Source organism: Lepidochelys kempii, chromosome 9 (assembly GCF_965140265.1).
Source record: "Lepidochelys kempii isolate rLepKem1 chromosome 9, rLepKem1.hap2, whole genome shotgun sequence".
In the NCBI taxonomy this organism is placed as follows: domain Eukaryota; kingdom Metazoa; phylum Chordata; order Testudines; family Cheloniidae; genus Lepidochelys; species Lepidochelys kempii.
Genome location: NC_133264.1, coordinates 34,683,080 through 34,698,583, shown reverse-complemented (window position 1 = coordinate 34,698,583; position 15,504 = coordinate 34,683,080). Strand labels below are relative to the sequence as shown.

Below are 15,504 nucleotides of genomic sequence, written 5' to 3'. Positions count from 1 at the left end.
CATTATCCTGGTATCAGACTGATGGAATTAATATTCTAGTACTCATAGGTGCTGGAACTACAGGTGTGGTGCGGGGGTGCCAGAGCACCCCCTGGCTTGAAGTGGTTTCCATTATAGTGTTGCCGGCACCCAGTGCCGAGAGGCTGAACAACAGCTTGAGTTGGTTCGTTACCCGGTGTGGTACACCCAATTATCACAACAGGGCGGAGAAGCAGAAAAGTTTATTTGAAAAGTTTAAATAAATAGGTACAGGGAGATTTGAATCTCAAATCCTGTACACAGAGCAGGAAGTTACACAGGCTTTTATACATCCTTTTTCCCAGCATACTTATCCAATAGCAAGCTGCCCCAAGTATCCGTATAGCCAGCCAATCCAGCTCCCAGCTAGTTCCCTGGTTCTCTGTATCATTTGTTAAACTATACATAAAGCTGCTTTATTCAGCATTGTTCTTCCATATCTGCCCTGTATGGCCTTGCTTAGTTTCAGGCAGTCTGACTCTGCAGCATATTGTCGCAGATCCTCAGCATAACTGCTGCGAGTGCCTCCAGGCGGGAGGGGGGGCCAAGGACACCTGGGCCTAGTGCGAGGGGGCTTCATCGACACTCGTGCTCTTCCATCCCCTCGAGTTACCTAGTGGCCATGCCGCAGTGTCCCCAACAATAGACAGGGTTTACAGTTTGGTTCAATGGCTCTCCGCAACCCCCCTATAAAAATTGTTCTAGCACCCCTCCCAGTACTATTCTATTATTGATCTCTAAGAATGGGTTAATGTGTCCACATTGCTGGTGACAGTAAAATATAACTAGTGCTAGACATTGAGGGCATTCACTCAGCATTATCACCTAACCTTACACCGTCAATGCTACCGACCAGCACTGTATTTGTAGCTAGGAGCCTGTGGCAGCAATTACAGCAGTAGCATCACAAAGGCACACAGCGCTCGCGGCCTGTCTGACCACAGTAAAGATGGCTTCCCTCTAGCTCGCTCTCTCTCAGGTGAAGGGCCAGAGAATCACTTCCGCCCTTCTTAGGTCACGTGACATTACACCGCTCTCCGCTCAGTGGTGGCTACGGCGGTTCGATGTGGACAATTCAGTCCGTTTTTCTATCTAAGCGGCCCGGACTGCATTGCGCTTTCTTATCAGTGCGAGAGAGCCCTTGAGTGTCTGGAGCGCGCGAGGGGCCTGCCAGGCGGCTTCCCGCCGGCCTCTGGGTGAGTCGGTAACGCTGGGGCCTGCTCCGCCAGACCCCGGCAGCCAGGGTGGGAAGATCCCAAATGGGCCCCCCCCACCGCAGCAATATGCCCCCTACTCTGTCCCCCGAACTATAGGCTCCCCAGCCTCACCCCGGCCTGCTCTAGCCCCTCCCCGCTACAGCCCCCCCGCCGCCTCACCCCGGCCTGCTCTAGCCCCTCCCCGCTACAGCCCCCCCTTCTCCCCGGCCTGCTCTAGCCCTGTTATGCCCATCCCCCATGTGTTGCTCCATGGCCTGTTATAACCGCCCCCGCCCCCCCCCCCGCTGAGTCCACTCACGTTCACTGCCTGTCCAGCTTTGCCCCCCCATCATCTTCTTTATGCCCACCCCATCTTCTCTGCCATTCTCACTTTCTCTCTGCATATCTACTATTTTTTATACCCCCCAACTGGCCCATTTTCTCTTTTTCATGCCTCCCACCCCTAGTGTTTCCATTTTCTCTGCCCACACTATTTTATTTTAAATATATTCACTTAATAGGGGATCCTGCTTTCAGTAGCCCCCTCAGGGGCTGGATGCCCCTGACTTCACATTTTGAAAGACCCTAAACATTAAGGGTATATCTACATTGTGGCGCACCCTCTATTAACAAAATAATTTAAAATGACTTCTTAAATGGTTATGAGACTTGAGTGGTTAGGATTATGTAATCCTCTAACCTACTGGGCCTGTTTTTCCCCTCATTTATGCCCTTGTAAATCAGGACACCTTCCGCAGAAAACAGTGCTGTGATACCAGTATTAGCTCAGGCTCAAGCCCAGTGAATTCCATTTTACTCTGTTTTAACTTTAGTAGTTGTCACTTTGTCCACAGCATTATTTGAAGTGTTGCCTCTCAGTGACAACCTGGATATTTCAAAGTAGCAGCTTATCAAACTACAGCCTTTTTTTTAATTTATGCTAATTTTACCATACTCGTCTTCTACTAGAAAAATAAAGACGTTTGCTTGTAAAACTACCTCTTTGCCCCAATTGGGATCTTCGCTATGCATTGCAGCTTTAAAGCTGCTGCTGGCAGAGTGGCATTTGCTCTCTTGCATTCATTAAATATTATACAAACCCAAAGCCTCGCTAACATTTGTTCATTCCTTCCATGTACATGATGTGCATAGGTGATGTGCATAAATAGGTCTGACACATGTATCATGATGAAAGCATTTCAGTATTTATCCCTTGTGCGCAGATGACATGTAGCTCTGCATCCCCCTCCAATCACCCTGATAGTGTTTTGTTACATCATAGCTTCTAATTCTAAATGCTTCAGTGACTGATGTGCTGACAGTTAATCAGTCCTCTGTGTCCCATAATACATCCTCTTAACTTTGCTTCCAAAGCCCAAAACTGTCATGTCGTTTATGACAAACTTTTTCTCTCCCTCATCTCTCTTGTCTGTGTCTGGCAATTGCCATATCATGGTGTCCAAATTCATCCTTTGTTTAACTTTGTATACACAGATCCATATATTCTTCTTAATCACAAACTGCTGTTACAATGACACTCCCTTTTAGGAGATCCAGAATGGGGTATGCATGCTACTTTCTGTGTCCAAGAAGTCAGCGTCCTATTGTATTGTCTCCTCGATCTACTTGATTCATCTTCATCTCCAAATCCCATTCAAAATAGCCCTCCTGGGTTCCCATTTACACTCCTGTGTGCACTCTCGGATTGGCCCCCCTATCCCTTTTCCATGATTCTGCATAATTAATCATGTTTTTATTTGTGATGACTTATCTTTCTCAAACTTTCATTCCTCCCCCACCTTTACAACCACTGAGTTCTGTAAATGTCACCTTAAAACTTCCTTTCCCCCTGTTGACTTTGAATACTGTTCAACCACTCAGATTTTTCCAGTTAATAATGACAGTTCTGCTTTTCATTTACCATAAAGGAGCTAAGAATTTTATTTTTCTACTTTGTGCTTTCAGTTTGAGCTCTCTTAATGGTAATGAACTTTTTGTTATTATTTTAAGATCTAAATATGGCTTACAGAGTTGGTTTAAATATTTTCACTATTTTACATAGGAAACTGAGGCACATGTTATACCAATAAAATAAAAACCAGCAGGATAAAAAGGCAAAATACCACATTTATTGTGAATACAGAAAGAATCATAGTAAGCAGTTAGTAGTTATAGCTATAACATTCCATTCAATCTCATATTTATTCACACATTCATTCATACAAACACACACACACAGGTTCTGCAAGGTTATTATCATAGTTACCAGCCTTAGAGTTGCTCATGCCAAGCCACTGGCCAGGTGGCCTGGACATGAGGAGGGAGCAGGGCCTTATCAGATGCTCATCTGATGCTCCTGGAAGTTGGTTTGCAGAATCAGACCCCAAAGTTCTCACTTTTTAGAGTACTTTTTTTTTATAGGAATTTCTTCCTATGCCAGTCTATGGGAATTGCTTCATCATGCTGTTGCTGAATCAGTCAGCAGACAGCACATTCCTGACGGCTCAGTGCTGCTAGATGTTATCTTGTTTTTTGGTTCTCCCATTCTTGAGGCTGTTGGGTGGATTCCAGTCTGCCCTCCGGGGGTCCTCTGGTTATTTCCACTTGACGCCTTCTTCAGCCGATGGACACTGGATTCTTAGGCTGGCACCTCCCTGATCATTCAGTTATTATCCACACCAAGCATCCATCCACATACATCCTCTATCTCTATTTTAATCACAATTGTTAATACAACAAAAGGGCGGGGAGTCTCTGGGTGCTGTTTCTGTTGTTAGAGTATTGCTTTGAGAACAGACTCTGTCTTAGAATGTACTAACACAATTAGCAGCTTGCAAGATTCACACATAGAGGAAGAGAAACAGTACCAAAAACCAAGAGACCTCTTAATTAGTAATACCCTGGAATTTAAACTATGGGGAATCAAACTCATTTGTGATTTTAATACAGAACTTCTTTAATATGATCCAACACACAGATAGGTCAAAGGTCACAGTAAATCAGGAGTGGAATAGACATCTACATATTCTGACTTAAGCTTCAGCCCTGCAAACTACTCTGTACAGGTGCACTGCCATTGGGGTCACTAAGGCTGTCTACATTGCAGCTGAAAGCAAGCTCCCTAAACAGACTTGTGTTAGTGTGACTCACGCTAGCATGCTAAAAAATAACGGTGTGGACATTGTAGCACCGGTGGAGGCTCATTTTAGCCACCCAAGCTCAGACCTGGGGGCATGCAGCTATTTTTAGCATGCTAGCACAGGTTTGTCTACCTAGGCTGGGAGGCTCACTCTTAAGTGCAGTGTAGACATACCCTACGATTTTGCACAGGTGCAGGAATCTGCCTACTATGGAGCAGATTGCAGGATCTCAACCTTAGGTCTCTGTGCTAACTATTCTTTTTTCCTAATATGGACTAACATCTTTTATTATAGACCTCCTGTTCTTTCTTCCCCATAAACATACATCTCTAGTTTAATTAGTAAGTTTCAGTATTGTAAAGATTGAGCAGCTGAAATCTCACTGTTTTTCCCTTCTGCCATTTAGAAAATCAGTGAATTCTCCAGAAATTACATGTCTGAATTCTAAGACGCATTTGAACATACTGAAGTATTGTATTTGTAGATACTTGGCAATTACTGCCAGACTCGCATTATGAAACTGATATTTAGATTCTAAATATTTATGAAGTTGACTCTTCTAATGCTGTTCTTTCTTTCTTTATTTTTTTACAGCTGGAAAAGCAATTGTCATGCTGTCTTATGTACAAAAACAGATCCAAACTTTACTGTGTTGTAAACAGTGCTGCAGTGTAGTGATATTTGATTACAAAATTATAGCTGTGCAAATATTTCAAAATGAACAAAAGAACAAGCAGTGAATCACCTCTAGGGAGGTTAGTAAAATCTTATCAAACTCATCTGGTACATGTAACACTTAATAGATCATGGCCATTTAACAAGGCTGTTGCCATAAGATACTCTTGGTATTTTTAAGTTCTTGTTAAAATTAAATACTTTCATTTGCATAGGGACTCTCAGCTCAAAAGATCTTGAAGTGCTTTACTGCTTCTTCTGCCTGAACTGTACATGACCTTTAGGGATGTGGAAATCTCAGAAGGCACTTTGTACTTTGGCCACAATACATTAGGCTACTTTATTGAAGCAGGAAGGGTAAATCTGTTCTGTGAGACCAAAAGTGTGGGGTGGAGGGAGATGCTAAAGTCTATGCATTTAAGTGTGGCAGAGCTGCTTGATTTCAGAGTAGCAGCCCTGCTAGACTGTATTCACAAAAAGAAAAGGAGTACTTGTGGCTCTTTAGAGATTAACAACTTGAGCAACTGGTGAGTGCCTGTCAATGAGCTATGGAGTCACTTCTGCTCCCAATTTTTGGGTCCTATCAGCTCCTTCTATTGGAGCCATACAACCTGCAGAAGTTAATACAGACAGCCTATAACTCTGCATGGTTCTCAGCCTCAATGAAGGAAAAGGAATGTAATTTTTTTTGCAAGCTTGCATAAAACAGGGAGTTTTTCCTTCCCTAATTTCTGGTGTGAGGTTTTAAATATAAATATAAGAATGGCTATACTGGGTGAGACCAGTGGTCCAGCTAGCCCATTATCCTGTCTGCTGACTGTGGCCAATGCCAGATGCTACAAAGGGAATGAACAGAACAGGGCAATCATCAAGTGATCCATCCCCTGTCGTCCAGTCCCAGTACCTGGCAGTGAGAGGGTTAGGGACACCAAGAGCATGGGATTGCATCCCTGACCATTTTGGCTAATAGCCACTGATGGACCTATCCTCCATGAACTTGTCTAATTCTTTTATTGAATCCAGTTATAGTTTGGCCTTCACAACATCCCCTGGTCACGAGTTCCACAGGTTGACTATGGATTGTGTGAAGAAGTACTTCCTTTTGTTTGTTTTAAATCTACTCCCTATTAATTTAATTGGGTGATCACTGGTTCTTGTGTTATGTGTTTTCAGGTTGGTGGGATTCCTTCTAATTGCCAGGGGTTTAATGTGTTGGGGAATCCCCATCACAACTCTGAGTATCCCTGTATTGGTTCCCAGGTGGATCTTACTTCTGGCACACTTTTATATTTGTTTCCACTTCATCATTTAATCTGGTGTCCTGTGTCATCAAACTAACTGTCTTTTTGAGTCACCCAAAATACAAAACTCTGAAATTAATTTTGGCGGTAGGGTATGAATGGGACATCCGGAAGGGCATCTCTCCTATATAATATTAGTAAATATATCAATAACTTAGTTTCACTATAATTACAGCAATGGACTGACTTCTCTATATGAGGTTTAATATGCAAATTAACCAAAGGTGCCCAAATGACTTACAGGTCTTAAAAGATACTTTATTTTGAGAAACTGTCTCTGTGTTTGGATTCCAGTACTTGATAGTTTTATGAAAATGCTCAGATATCCTTTTCCTTTCAGAAAGATGTTAAATCGAGAATGTGATACAAGTGAGTAGTCTCGTTTGGGCCACTAGGATCTGTACTATCCATATTGTAAAAAACATCATTACCATTACAGTCTCATCACAGAGGCATGGTCAAGCAGAGTGAATTCCCTTCTTGCCCCTAAAGGGGGCCCTCCATCTCAGGGTGGAAATACTGTACTCTGGTTTGGCAGTGTGAGGAAACTCTTCCTGCTTCTGCCCATGGTGTATTTGTTCTGTAGATGTAGGATTTCCATTTTGAAAAGCACTCAGATTGTATATTGTAGATATATTTTTAGTCTGTCCAGATCATCAGCTACATATTAGTAAAAAGTCTTTAAGTTTACAAAATAGCTTCTCTTTAAACTAGAAGTACTGAATAAATCAAATGGGAATGTTGTAGGAATGCTGAATTTCTGAAACTGATTGGACAGCTTACTGGTGAGAAACTTCCTTCTTGGTGAAACTGGGTTCTGTGTAAGTGAATCTCTCTCCCCGCCAACTCAGGGCTATGTTGCGAGGCTACTGTGCAACCCTGTCCCTTTCCTTTATCCACCACCCGGCAGCCTGCAGTCACCATTCCATTCTATAGGCTGAAATAGCAGCCACAGCCCATGTGTTCCCATTGCCTAGGATACTGATGTTGCACAAACACATCTGTGCCCCGACTTCTTACCCAATGTAGTTTTCTGTCCTAGCCTATGTGGGGGCTAGTATGGAAACCTTATCAATGTTGTGTAAGGAATTGCAGGCAGCCCTGTGTCGCCATTGAGCCAACAGACCACCTGCACAGCCTCACTGTGGGGTTTGGGTAGCATACGGAGAATTGCTGTAGTCCTTTGCAGCTGGAAATTTTGCTCTTTGAATTTACATTGGAGTTATTCTCACTAAATATTGTGTGTGCTCAGTCAAGGAGATTTGACACTTCCCAGTTATTGGAGAAATGTATCCACTTAACTCTATTGTGCATCGAGAAAGAAACCCACCTAATGTTTAGTTTTGCTGTCAGTTAATAATTCATGGCTTTTTGGTTTTCTTTCATCAGAATGAATGGGGCAGTGTTCCCATCTCCAGCTGCTGAGATGGCAGAAATTAATCGAATTCAGTATGAAATTGAGTACACTGAAGGGATCAGCCAGCGAATGAGGGTACCAGAAAAATTAAAGGTGGCTCCACCAACTGCTGAACTTGAGCAAGGCATCCAAGAAGGACTTCCAAATGCCAGTGTAACTATGCAGGTTCCAGAGAGGATTGTAGTGGCAGGTATGTGTACGTTGTAGGGTAAAAGTAGCAGCTAAAGCATTATCCTGATTTGCTCTCTGTCCAATATAGCTTGTTTTGCGGGATTAAAAAATAATTTAGTGGTGTTTTGGGAAAAAAATATTATTCAAAAACAAAGACTTGTGAAATGTATCCCATTCCTCCAAATAGGAGCTGCTGATCAATTATGACCTCTAAAGTGTCTTAAAATATGAAAAATGCTTTATTAACCAGAGACATTGGGATAATTTTTAAGGCGACATGTTAATATGCACGGTTTCATAATTTTGATGTGCTATGTCTGAATGTATATTGACAATAAGCTGAAATAATTACATGCACCAATCTCTTACTGTGTCTTTCATGCCTGAATTATGAGTACTACAAATGGACCCCAGAAAAATTTACTTTGTACTCATAGACTTTAAGACCAGAAGGGACCATCATGATCATCTAGTCTGACCTTCTACACATTGCAGGCCACAGAATTTCACCCACCCATACCTACTGCCTGACTTCTGATTCTTAATATAATAGGAATAAGCTACAGTAGCTGCAGCATATTCTAAAAATATACTTTGTCTGACCCATTAGATAGAATTCAAAATTATTCTGATTAATAGGAGCATCGACATCATATTGATGATATCTCTGCTACTGAGTTGGCTCTACGGATAATAAGCTTATGATATATAATAATCTGCGTTTGATCATACGAGTACGATAAAGCTTAAGAACATCTACAGTTCTTACATCTTTTCAAAGCTTGTCCTTGTTGCTAGTATGCATTTGTCCCACAGTTTGAAATACTCAGACATTCAAACTTCTATTCATCTTTATATCTGAACAAAGAAGCTTTGGTAAGACCTGATTCTGCAGGTTAGAGAGTGCTCTCGGTGAATCAGGTGCTTCCAGGATCATGAATTATGTCTAGAGAATACTGCACAGGTAAGAGTGAACAAAAGCTATAAGTGTGTCAAAGGGCTATAACCGTGACTTGTAATAAGCTAAAACCATGACATGTAGCTTGTAATAAGCAAAAACCATGTGAGAGATAGGTGGGCTTAATCATATTCTCTAAGGTTAGGTGTTATGTATATGATGGCTATCTTAAACCTCCCCCCTCTTCCCCCCCCCCCGCCAATTTTAATGAGAAATTTTTTATCAAATGTCCCTCCTGCATTTGTGTCTTTATATATAATTTACCAAGGCAACAAATGAAAACCTTTCAGATGTTTGGGGTTTTTTAAACAACTGTCTAAAAATTGAGTTGTATGAACAGGTTATTTGGATGGTGAGATTGTGGTCAAGTCACTCAATAATTATCATCATGCTGCAGATTTAAAGGTGACTGTGAAGTTATGTTCCTCAGGTGTTGTGGAATGTGTGGCCACTTTCCCAAGAATATATCTCAGTGGGGATACAGAGGCAAATAATAGCTAGTCTAGAAGAAACAGGTTGTGGTAAGGATTTTTTGAAGCACAGAAATATAGTTAAGGGAAATACTTTTTAAAAATCTCAATATATCCTTAACTGCGAGACTACTAGCAGCCATCTTTCATAATTGTTTGGTTTTCTGAGTTGATTATATTTTGATGTTATATTTCCTTAGTTCCTATGGCATAAATTTTCTTGCAAACATTTGGTCTATTTGTGGAAGTGTGAGGGATGTCTTTGTCTTCTTGAACTTTTTTACTAACTTTTCACGTGTTAATGTGTTTACTTGATATTGATTAAAATAATCTCAACTATGTTGTTGCAGGTAATAGTGAAGACATTCCATTTTCCAGACCATCAGATCTGGACCTTATTCAGTCTGCTCCATTCAAACCTCTGTCATTGAAAACTCCTCCCCGGGTTATCTCACTTAGCGAGCGACCACTAGATTTTCTGGATCTAGAAAGACCCCCACCGCAGACACCTCAGAGTGAAGAGGCTAGTATTTTATTTTATTTTTAACTTTTTCTTAGTTGTGAAAGGTATTTATTTCTGAAGAAGAAAAATGGGATGGTGAATGACCCCTGCATTGTGATCTAGATCAGTTTATTACCATAAAATGGGTAGATATAAAAATATTTTACAAAGTAATGTGTGCACTTACTAGTAATAAGATAACCCTCCAACCATTTGTCAGTTAAATTGAATATAGAACCTAGATACCATCATTAGAACTGGTTTAAAAATAAAAGATCAAAATGCCTTTTTTGACTAAAAGGAAATTTACACAAGAAAATTCTGTTTTCACTGACATTGTTCAGGTTATCAGAAACTGAAAACCTAAAAATTCAGTGAAAGCAAAAAAAAATTCTTAATTATTTGGTGGGAAATAAAATATATTTCCTAACCAGCTCTCTGATAGGTAAGTGTCTATTTTATAGCCCTGGCTGTAAGTATTTTCATTTTATTCCCTATTTTCCAAGTGCGTATGCTGTAACTTGGCCATATTTAAATTGCACCAGGAAAAATCTTGGTGTCCAGGTCAATGCAGAATTTTATGTCAAAATGTGTTGAAAACACATCACTAGGTTCTAAATTAAGTCTGAGACTCAGGAAACTAAGTGTCCTTAGAGCCAGTTCAGTTAAAATATTTGCTAAATGCATAGGAGAGTCAAAAAGGCAAACGACATAAGGTTGTTTAAATCATCACTTTGAATACCTCAGTTCCAGTCACTTCATCTCAAATAGAACATGGCAGAAATTGAAAGGGTTCAGCAAAGGACAATGAGAGTGATTAGAGACATGCAAAACTTCAATAATAAGAGTGATTAAAAAGGAATTAGGACTTTGTTTTAGATAATGGTGAATAAGAGATGATGTGATAAAGGTATTAAAATAATGCAGTTTAGAGAGGGTAAATATGGAGCTCCTATTTACCTTTTCTTTATAATACTAATACTATAATACTAGCACAAGGGGACAACACACGAAACTGAAAGACAACTAATTTAATTTAAAACTGATAAAAGGGGATTCTTTTTTACCCAGTATATAATTTAATCAATGTAACTATTGCTACAGGATATTATTGAGAGCAAGAGAATAGTGGGATTAAAAAAGTGTCAGATTTATATGAAAACCAGTATCCGTTGTTAATATAATCAATATTAAGCAAAATGTTGTTAATTAAGCTGTAAAAATGTGTTTCAGGGAACAAGACAGCACTGGCTTAGAGATGGATAAGATGACCTAATAGATATGTTCTGTCTCCAATTTTCTAAGCAGCCAAACATTTATTAAACTGCATATGTAAAACACAGAATTACTATTTATTGTTTCAGACTTAGTGGGCTTCTATTGTCCTTTCTAACAGTAATTGTGTGAATGGTTAATAGAAGCAGTAATGGGCATAAGGGATTGCCTCCTCATTCATCTAAAATTCCAGTACCTCCCACAACACACCTTTCAAGATCCATGGGTCCTACACATGCCTATCACAACACGTGGTGTACCTCATCCAGTGTACTAAATGCCCCAATAACAACTATGTGGGTGAAACCAGATAATTGCTACACTCTCAAATGAACTGTCACAGAAAAATAAAACAAAAACGCCATATCATCCCTGGGTGAACATGGGTGAAAAAAGTATCAGACCTGCATGTTTCACAAAACAGTCACTCCATATCTGACTTCTCAGTCCTCATCTTCAAAGGAAGCCTTCACAACACCTTCAAAAGACAAGCCTGAGAGCTTAAATTCATAACTTCACTAGACACTAAAAATCATGGTTTTAAGAGAGATGCTGGATTAATGGTTTATTACAACAATGTGTAATCCACTTGCCCTCCAACCTCTTTCCCCCCCCCCCCTTTTTTTTTTTTTTGGTGTCCTATGACTGCAGTGGTGTTAACAGGCCACTTCACCTTGAATAGTCCCTGGGAACAGTGTTTCCGAACCTGTTTGATACCAGGGACCAGCTTGCTGTCTTCCTAATCTGTGTCAGGGAGATCTCAGGGACCAGTGCAGGTCCATTGACCAATCGTTGAGAAACACTGCCTTCCAATATGTGTTAATTACTTACACTAAACAATCTGTTCCACCTTGCATTTAGCTGTGACACTGAGTGCCTTTCCCTGACCTGAAGAAGAGCTCTGTGTAGCTCGAAAGTTTGTCTGTTTCACCCACAGAAGTTGGAGAGACAAGGTGGTGATGTAATATCTTTTATCGGACCAACTTCTGGTGGGGAGAGAGACAAGCTTTCGAGATTACAGAGAACTCTTTTTCAGGTCCATTTGAAAGCTTGTCTCGCTCACCAGCCGAAGTTGGTCTGATAAAAGATATTACATCACCCACTTTGTCTATCTAAAATTCCATTTATTCATGTGTCTTGGACAGCACCAAGTAATTTGGGATAAACTGTATTAGAAACTCAATTCCATATTCTGTAAACGGGGCCGGATTCTGCCATCAGGTGCTCTTCTGTACTCACTTTGATATCAACGAGAGCTATGAATGTGTATCTGAGAGCAGATTTGGTCAACAGCCTTTAGCACAGTACTTGTGGGACACTCCTGAAAAACACTCTCTCTTCCTCTCTTTGTCTCCCTCTTCCACTTCTTTTTGTTTTTTCAGGTTCGTTCAGTGGGAAGATCGAAGAGAGAACGTTCTATGAGTGAAAACGCTGTTCGTCAAAATGGTCAATTGGTCAGAAACGATTCCATGTGAGTAGAGATCTGGGATGCAGTGACTTAAGGGCAACTTGATTAGTATTTTGTTCTCTCTTTCCTCCCATCTGCTTTTCCTGTTGATGTTTGGTATACTCATTTCAAACGCTGTTAAGTAACACAAGTTTGAACATTATAGAACTGCAATATGTTTCCTGAATAATCAACTTTTTAACCCTGTTTTTTGTGCTGTTGGCTGATTTCATTTACAATAAAATCTCCCTGTTCTCTTTGGAGTTTGGGATCTTTTTTCAGTTGTGATTTTGCTGTTTTTTGCCATGAGCTGCAGATCACAGCTCAACTGCTTTTCCATGTGACTTCTAGTTGTCTGCCTGTAACTTGAAAGAGATTATCAGATCATGATTTTGTGTACAATACTTTCTCCCAAGTTTCAGGTTATTCTTCCAAGAAATTGAGTTCTACTTTGTGTGTTAAAGATGTCCCCACCTTTTTGTGTGATCCCTTGAATAGGAGCAAAGAAATTGGTGCACCCTCATAATTACATAAGTAATTTTCTCTAACGTCATAAAAATATAATTTATTTGAAATCTCTCAATATATCTTCATGTTGAGAAGCCGGTGAGTGGCAGACACTCCTTTTTATTGTGTGTGGGTGGATGTGGAAATGTTGTAATCATATACATCTCATCCCCTTTTGATGAAATTTAATAGAACATTTAAATAGTTACATTTTGAGTATACTTCAGTTACGTTTTTTCACCGTGGTATAAAAACATAAGAGGCTGGCTTTTTTTTTAATCATTGTAATAGTAGCAGAAGGAATACAAGGCACAATCTGAAAATGCCACCCCTATGTTCTAATTAGAATTAGGAATGTGTTTGCTGGATCTAAACAAATGTGACTTGGATAATAAGCCTATATATTGTATGAAATATGTGCTAGTTCCCATACTATTCAGCTGTAAGGATCACAGTTTCCATGGTATAGTGAATTATTGACAGAAGCTTACTTGAGTCATTGTAGGCTTTTATTCTTGCACTTGGATTTGTCCGATTCACTTCCCTCCACAAACAGGAGAAGAGTCCACGCTTTGCAGCTTAAATTCAAGTTACATTAAACCCTTTAATTAAAAAGACAGTCCTGTCAAAGCATTTTGCCTCTTATAGGATATTTAACCCTTGCTTATCTTGTCCTCTTGGTCTAACTTTATGTGCTGGCTTGACTGACAGCCAAGTATCATTGTGCACTGTCCACTCTGGTGTCTCAATAAAGGCTCCATCTAACCTGGAAATTAAACTGCAGAATCCATTGTAAATACAGTTTGTATAACTAGTGCAGATGGAACACAACCATTTAAAAAATATTCTCTAGACTAGAACATAGTGACAGAAGCATAGCCTGGAATACTGTATTTTTAAACCTTATTCCCCATCCACTCTGGCCAGACAAACTGTTTATACCATGCTTAAACTAGTCTTGCTAACATGGTGTAATTCCTAGCATAACTAGGGCATAAGATGATTCTCATGCACTTCTAGGGACTATTTTTAAAACAGGGAAGGGGAGAGTTTTTTCTATTCTGCTTTTTAAAGCTTTCTGGGAGCATGTTGTACCTCAAATAGCCATAACACTGTACAGATTAGGGCTGAGATTTTCAAAGGAATTTAAGAGGAATTAACCCCCCTATCCCACTGAAAGTCAATGAGAGTTGAGTACCTAACTTTTAGGCTACTTTGCAAATTGCAGCTTGGGTTTTTGTCTTTTCCTCGAAAATATTACATAAACAAATGACTTTGCAGAGTCATTGTGCACTCAGACCCTACAGTGATAAAAACGTAGAGAGATTTTGTCTTTAAAATACATTAAATACCTGACTCTTAACAGCTATAGTATTTTGGAATAAAGATGGGCTGATGGGTTGTGTGACGTTCCAGTATGTATGCTGTGAGAGTGACCGAAATAAAAACATTCTTAGAAGAGCCACCCCAGATTTGAGGGAAGGAGTTGGCACTGCTCCTGATTTTGTGTGTGTGTGTGTGGTGGGGGGAGTGGAGTTGAGAGACGTTGCTGAATGTGTTGTCCTTTAACTCCTTGTTACCCTATTGCATGCAGTGGCTGTCATGAGACTTTGTAGTTGGATGGGGATGCAACAGTGACAGTAATACGTAGATTCTCAAATGTTTGTAAGGACCAGTTGACATGGTAATGACTAGGCACTTGTTGGTACAATAACAAACTGTTGAGCAGTAATGATGGTTCTCTAAATTACCTTCCATTTATTTACTAGGACGTTTATTTAAGAGAATCACAATTCTTATTCAAGGTGGCACAGATCAGATACTGTCCCAAGAAATAAGATGCCATGGTTCCAGTCACCCTTCTCGACTAAGGACTACACATAAGCTTAACTGTTACTTTTGATTTTCATGTACTGCAATTATTTTTAATTATGTAGCTCTCTGCACTACTAATCTTTTAATCAGTGTGTCTGTAATTCAATGCATACTACTTGAAATAGCTCTTAGTATGCTGAGGGCCTGACTTCTACCTGTAATTCTGTTGCAGGATTTCTCAAACTTTACACCTCATTCTTTCTGTTAGGTACTGGGGTAAAGAAATGCTTGGGCTTACATTTGTGGAAACTCTCTCTTAATTTAAGCGGAGACAGAAGTTAAGAGGGGAGAATCTCCACTCAAAACATAGTTGCAAAGCAAAAAACAGAAGAGTATGTTCAATGTATGGACATTCCTTGGCCATTTCTGCTTAGTTGGGGAAAGAGAGCTTTATGTTGGTTATTACCAACTGATATTGAATCCAATGATTGATTACTTTTTATTCTAAAACAAGTGGTCCAGCAAGAATATGTGGCAGAGGAGAGTATTTAATTTTTTCTAGACTCTCTCTGTTTCCCTGGAAGAGGCTGGTGCCTTCTCAGGGAGACTAAC

At 40.0% G+C, this 15,504-nt stretch overlaps 1 protein-coding gene across 4 annotated transcripts in view; it reads left to right on the top strand.

Annotated features, from left to right (window-relative positions):
• Positions 1–1,032: 1,032 nt before the first annotated feature.
• MFF (mitochondrial fission factor) overlaps positions 1,033–15,504 on the top strand; it is a 34,915-nt gene continuing 20,443 nt past the window's right edge. For 2 of the 4 annotated variants that reach the window (XM_073359892.1, XM_073359891.1), the window contains exons 1-5: positions 1,034–1,214; positions 4,949–5,109; positions 7,720–7,937; positions 9,697–9,869; positions 12,506–12,594. In XM_073359892.1, coding sequence (XP_073215993.1) covers positions 5,072–5,109; positions 7,720–7,937; positions 9,697–9,869; positions 12,506–12,594 — 518 coding nt within the window. In that variant the 5' untranslated portion in view covers positions 1,034–1,214; positions 4,949–5,071. Of the gene's footprint in view, positions 1,215–4,948; positions 5,110–7,719; positions 7,938–9,696; positions 9,870–12,505; positions 12,595–15,504 lie in introns of all 4 variants that reach the window. The other 2 variants (XM_073359889.1, XM_073359890.1) reach the window with 2 other exon arrangements.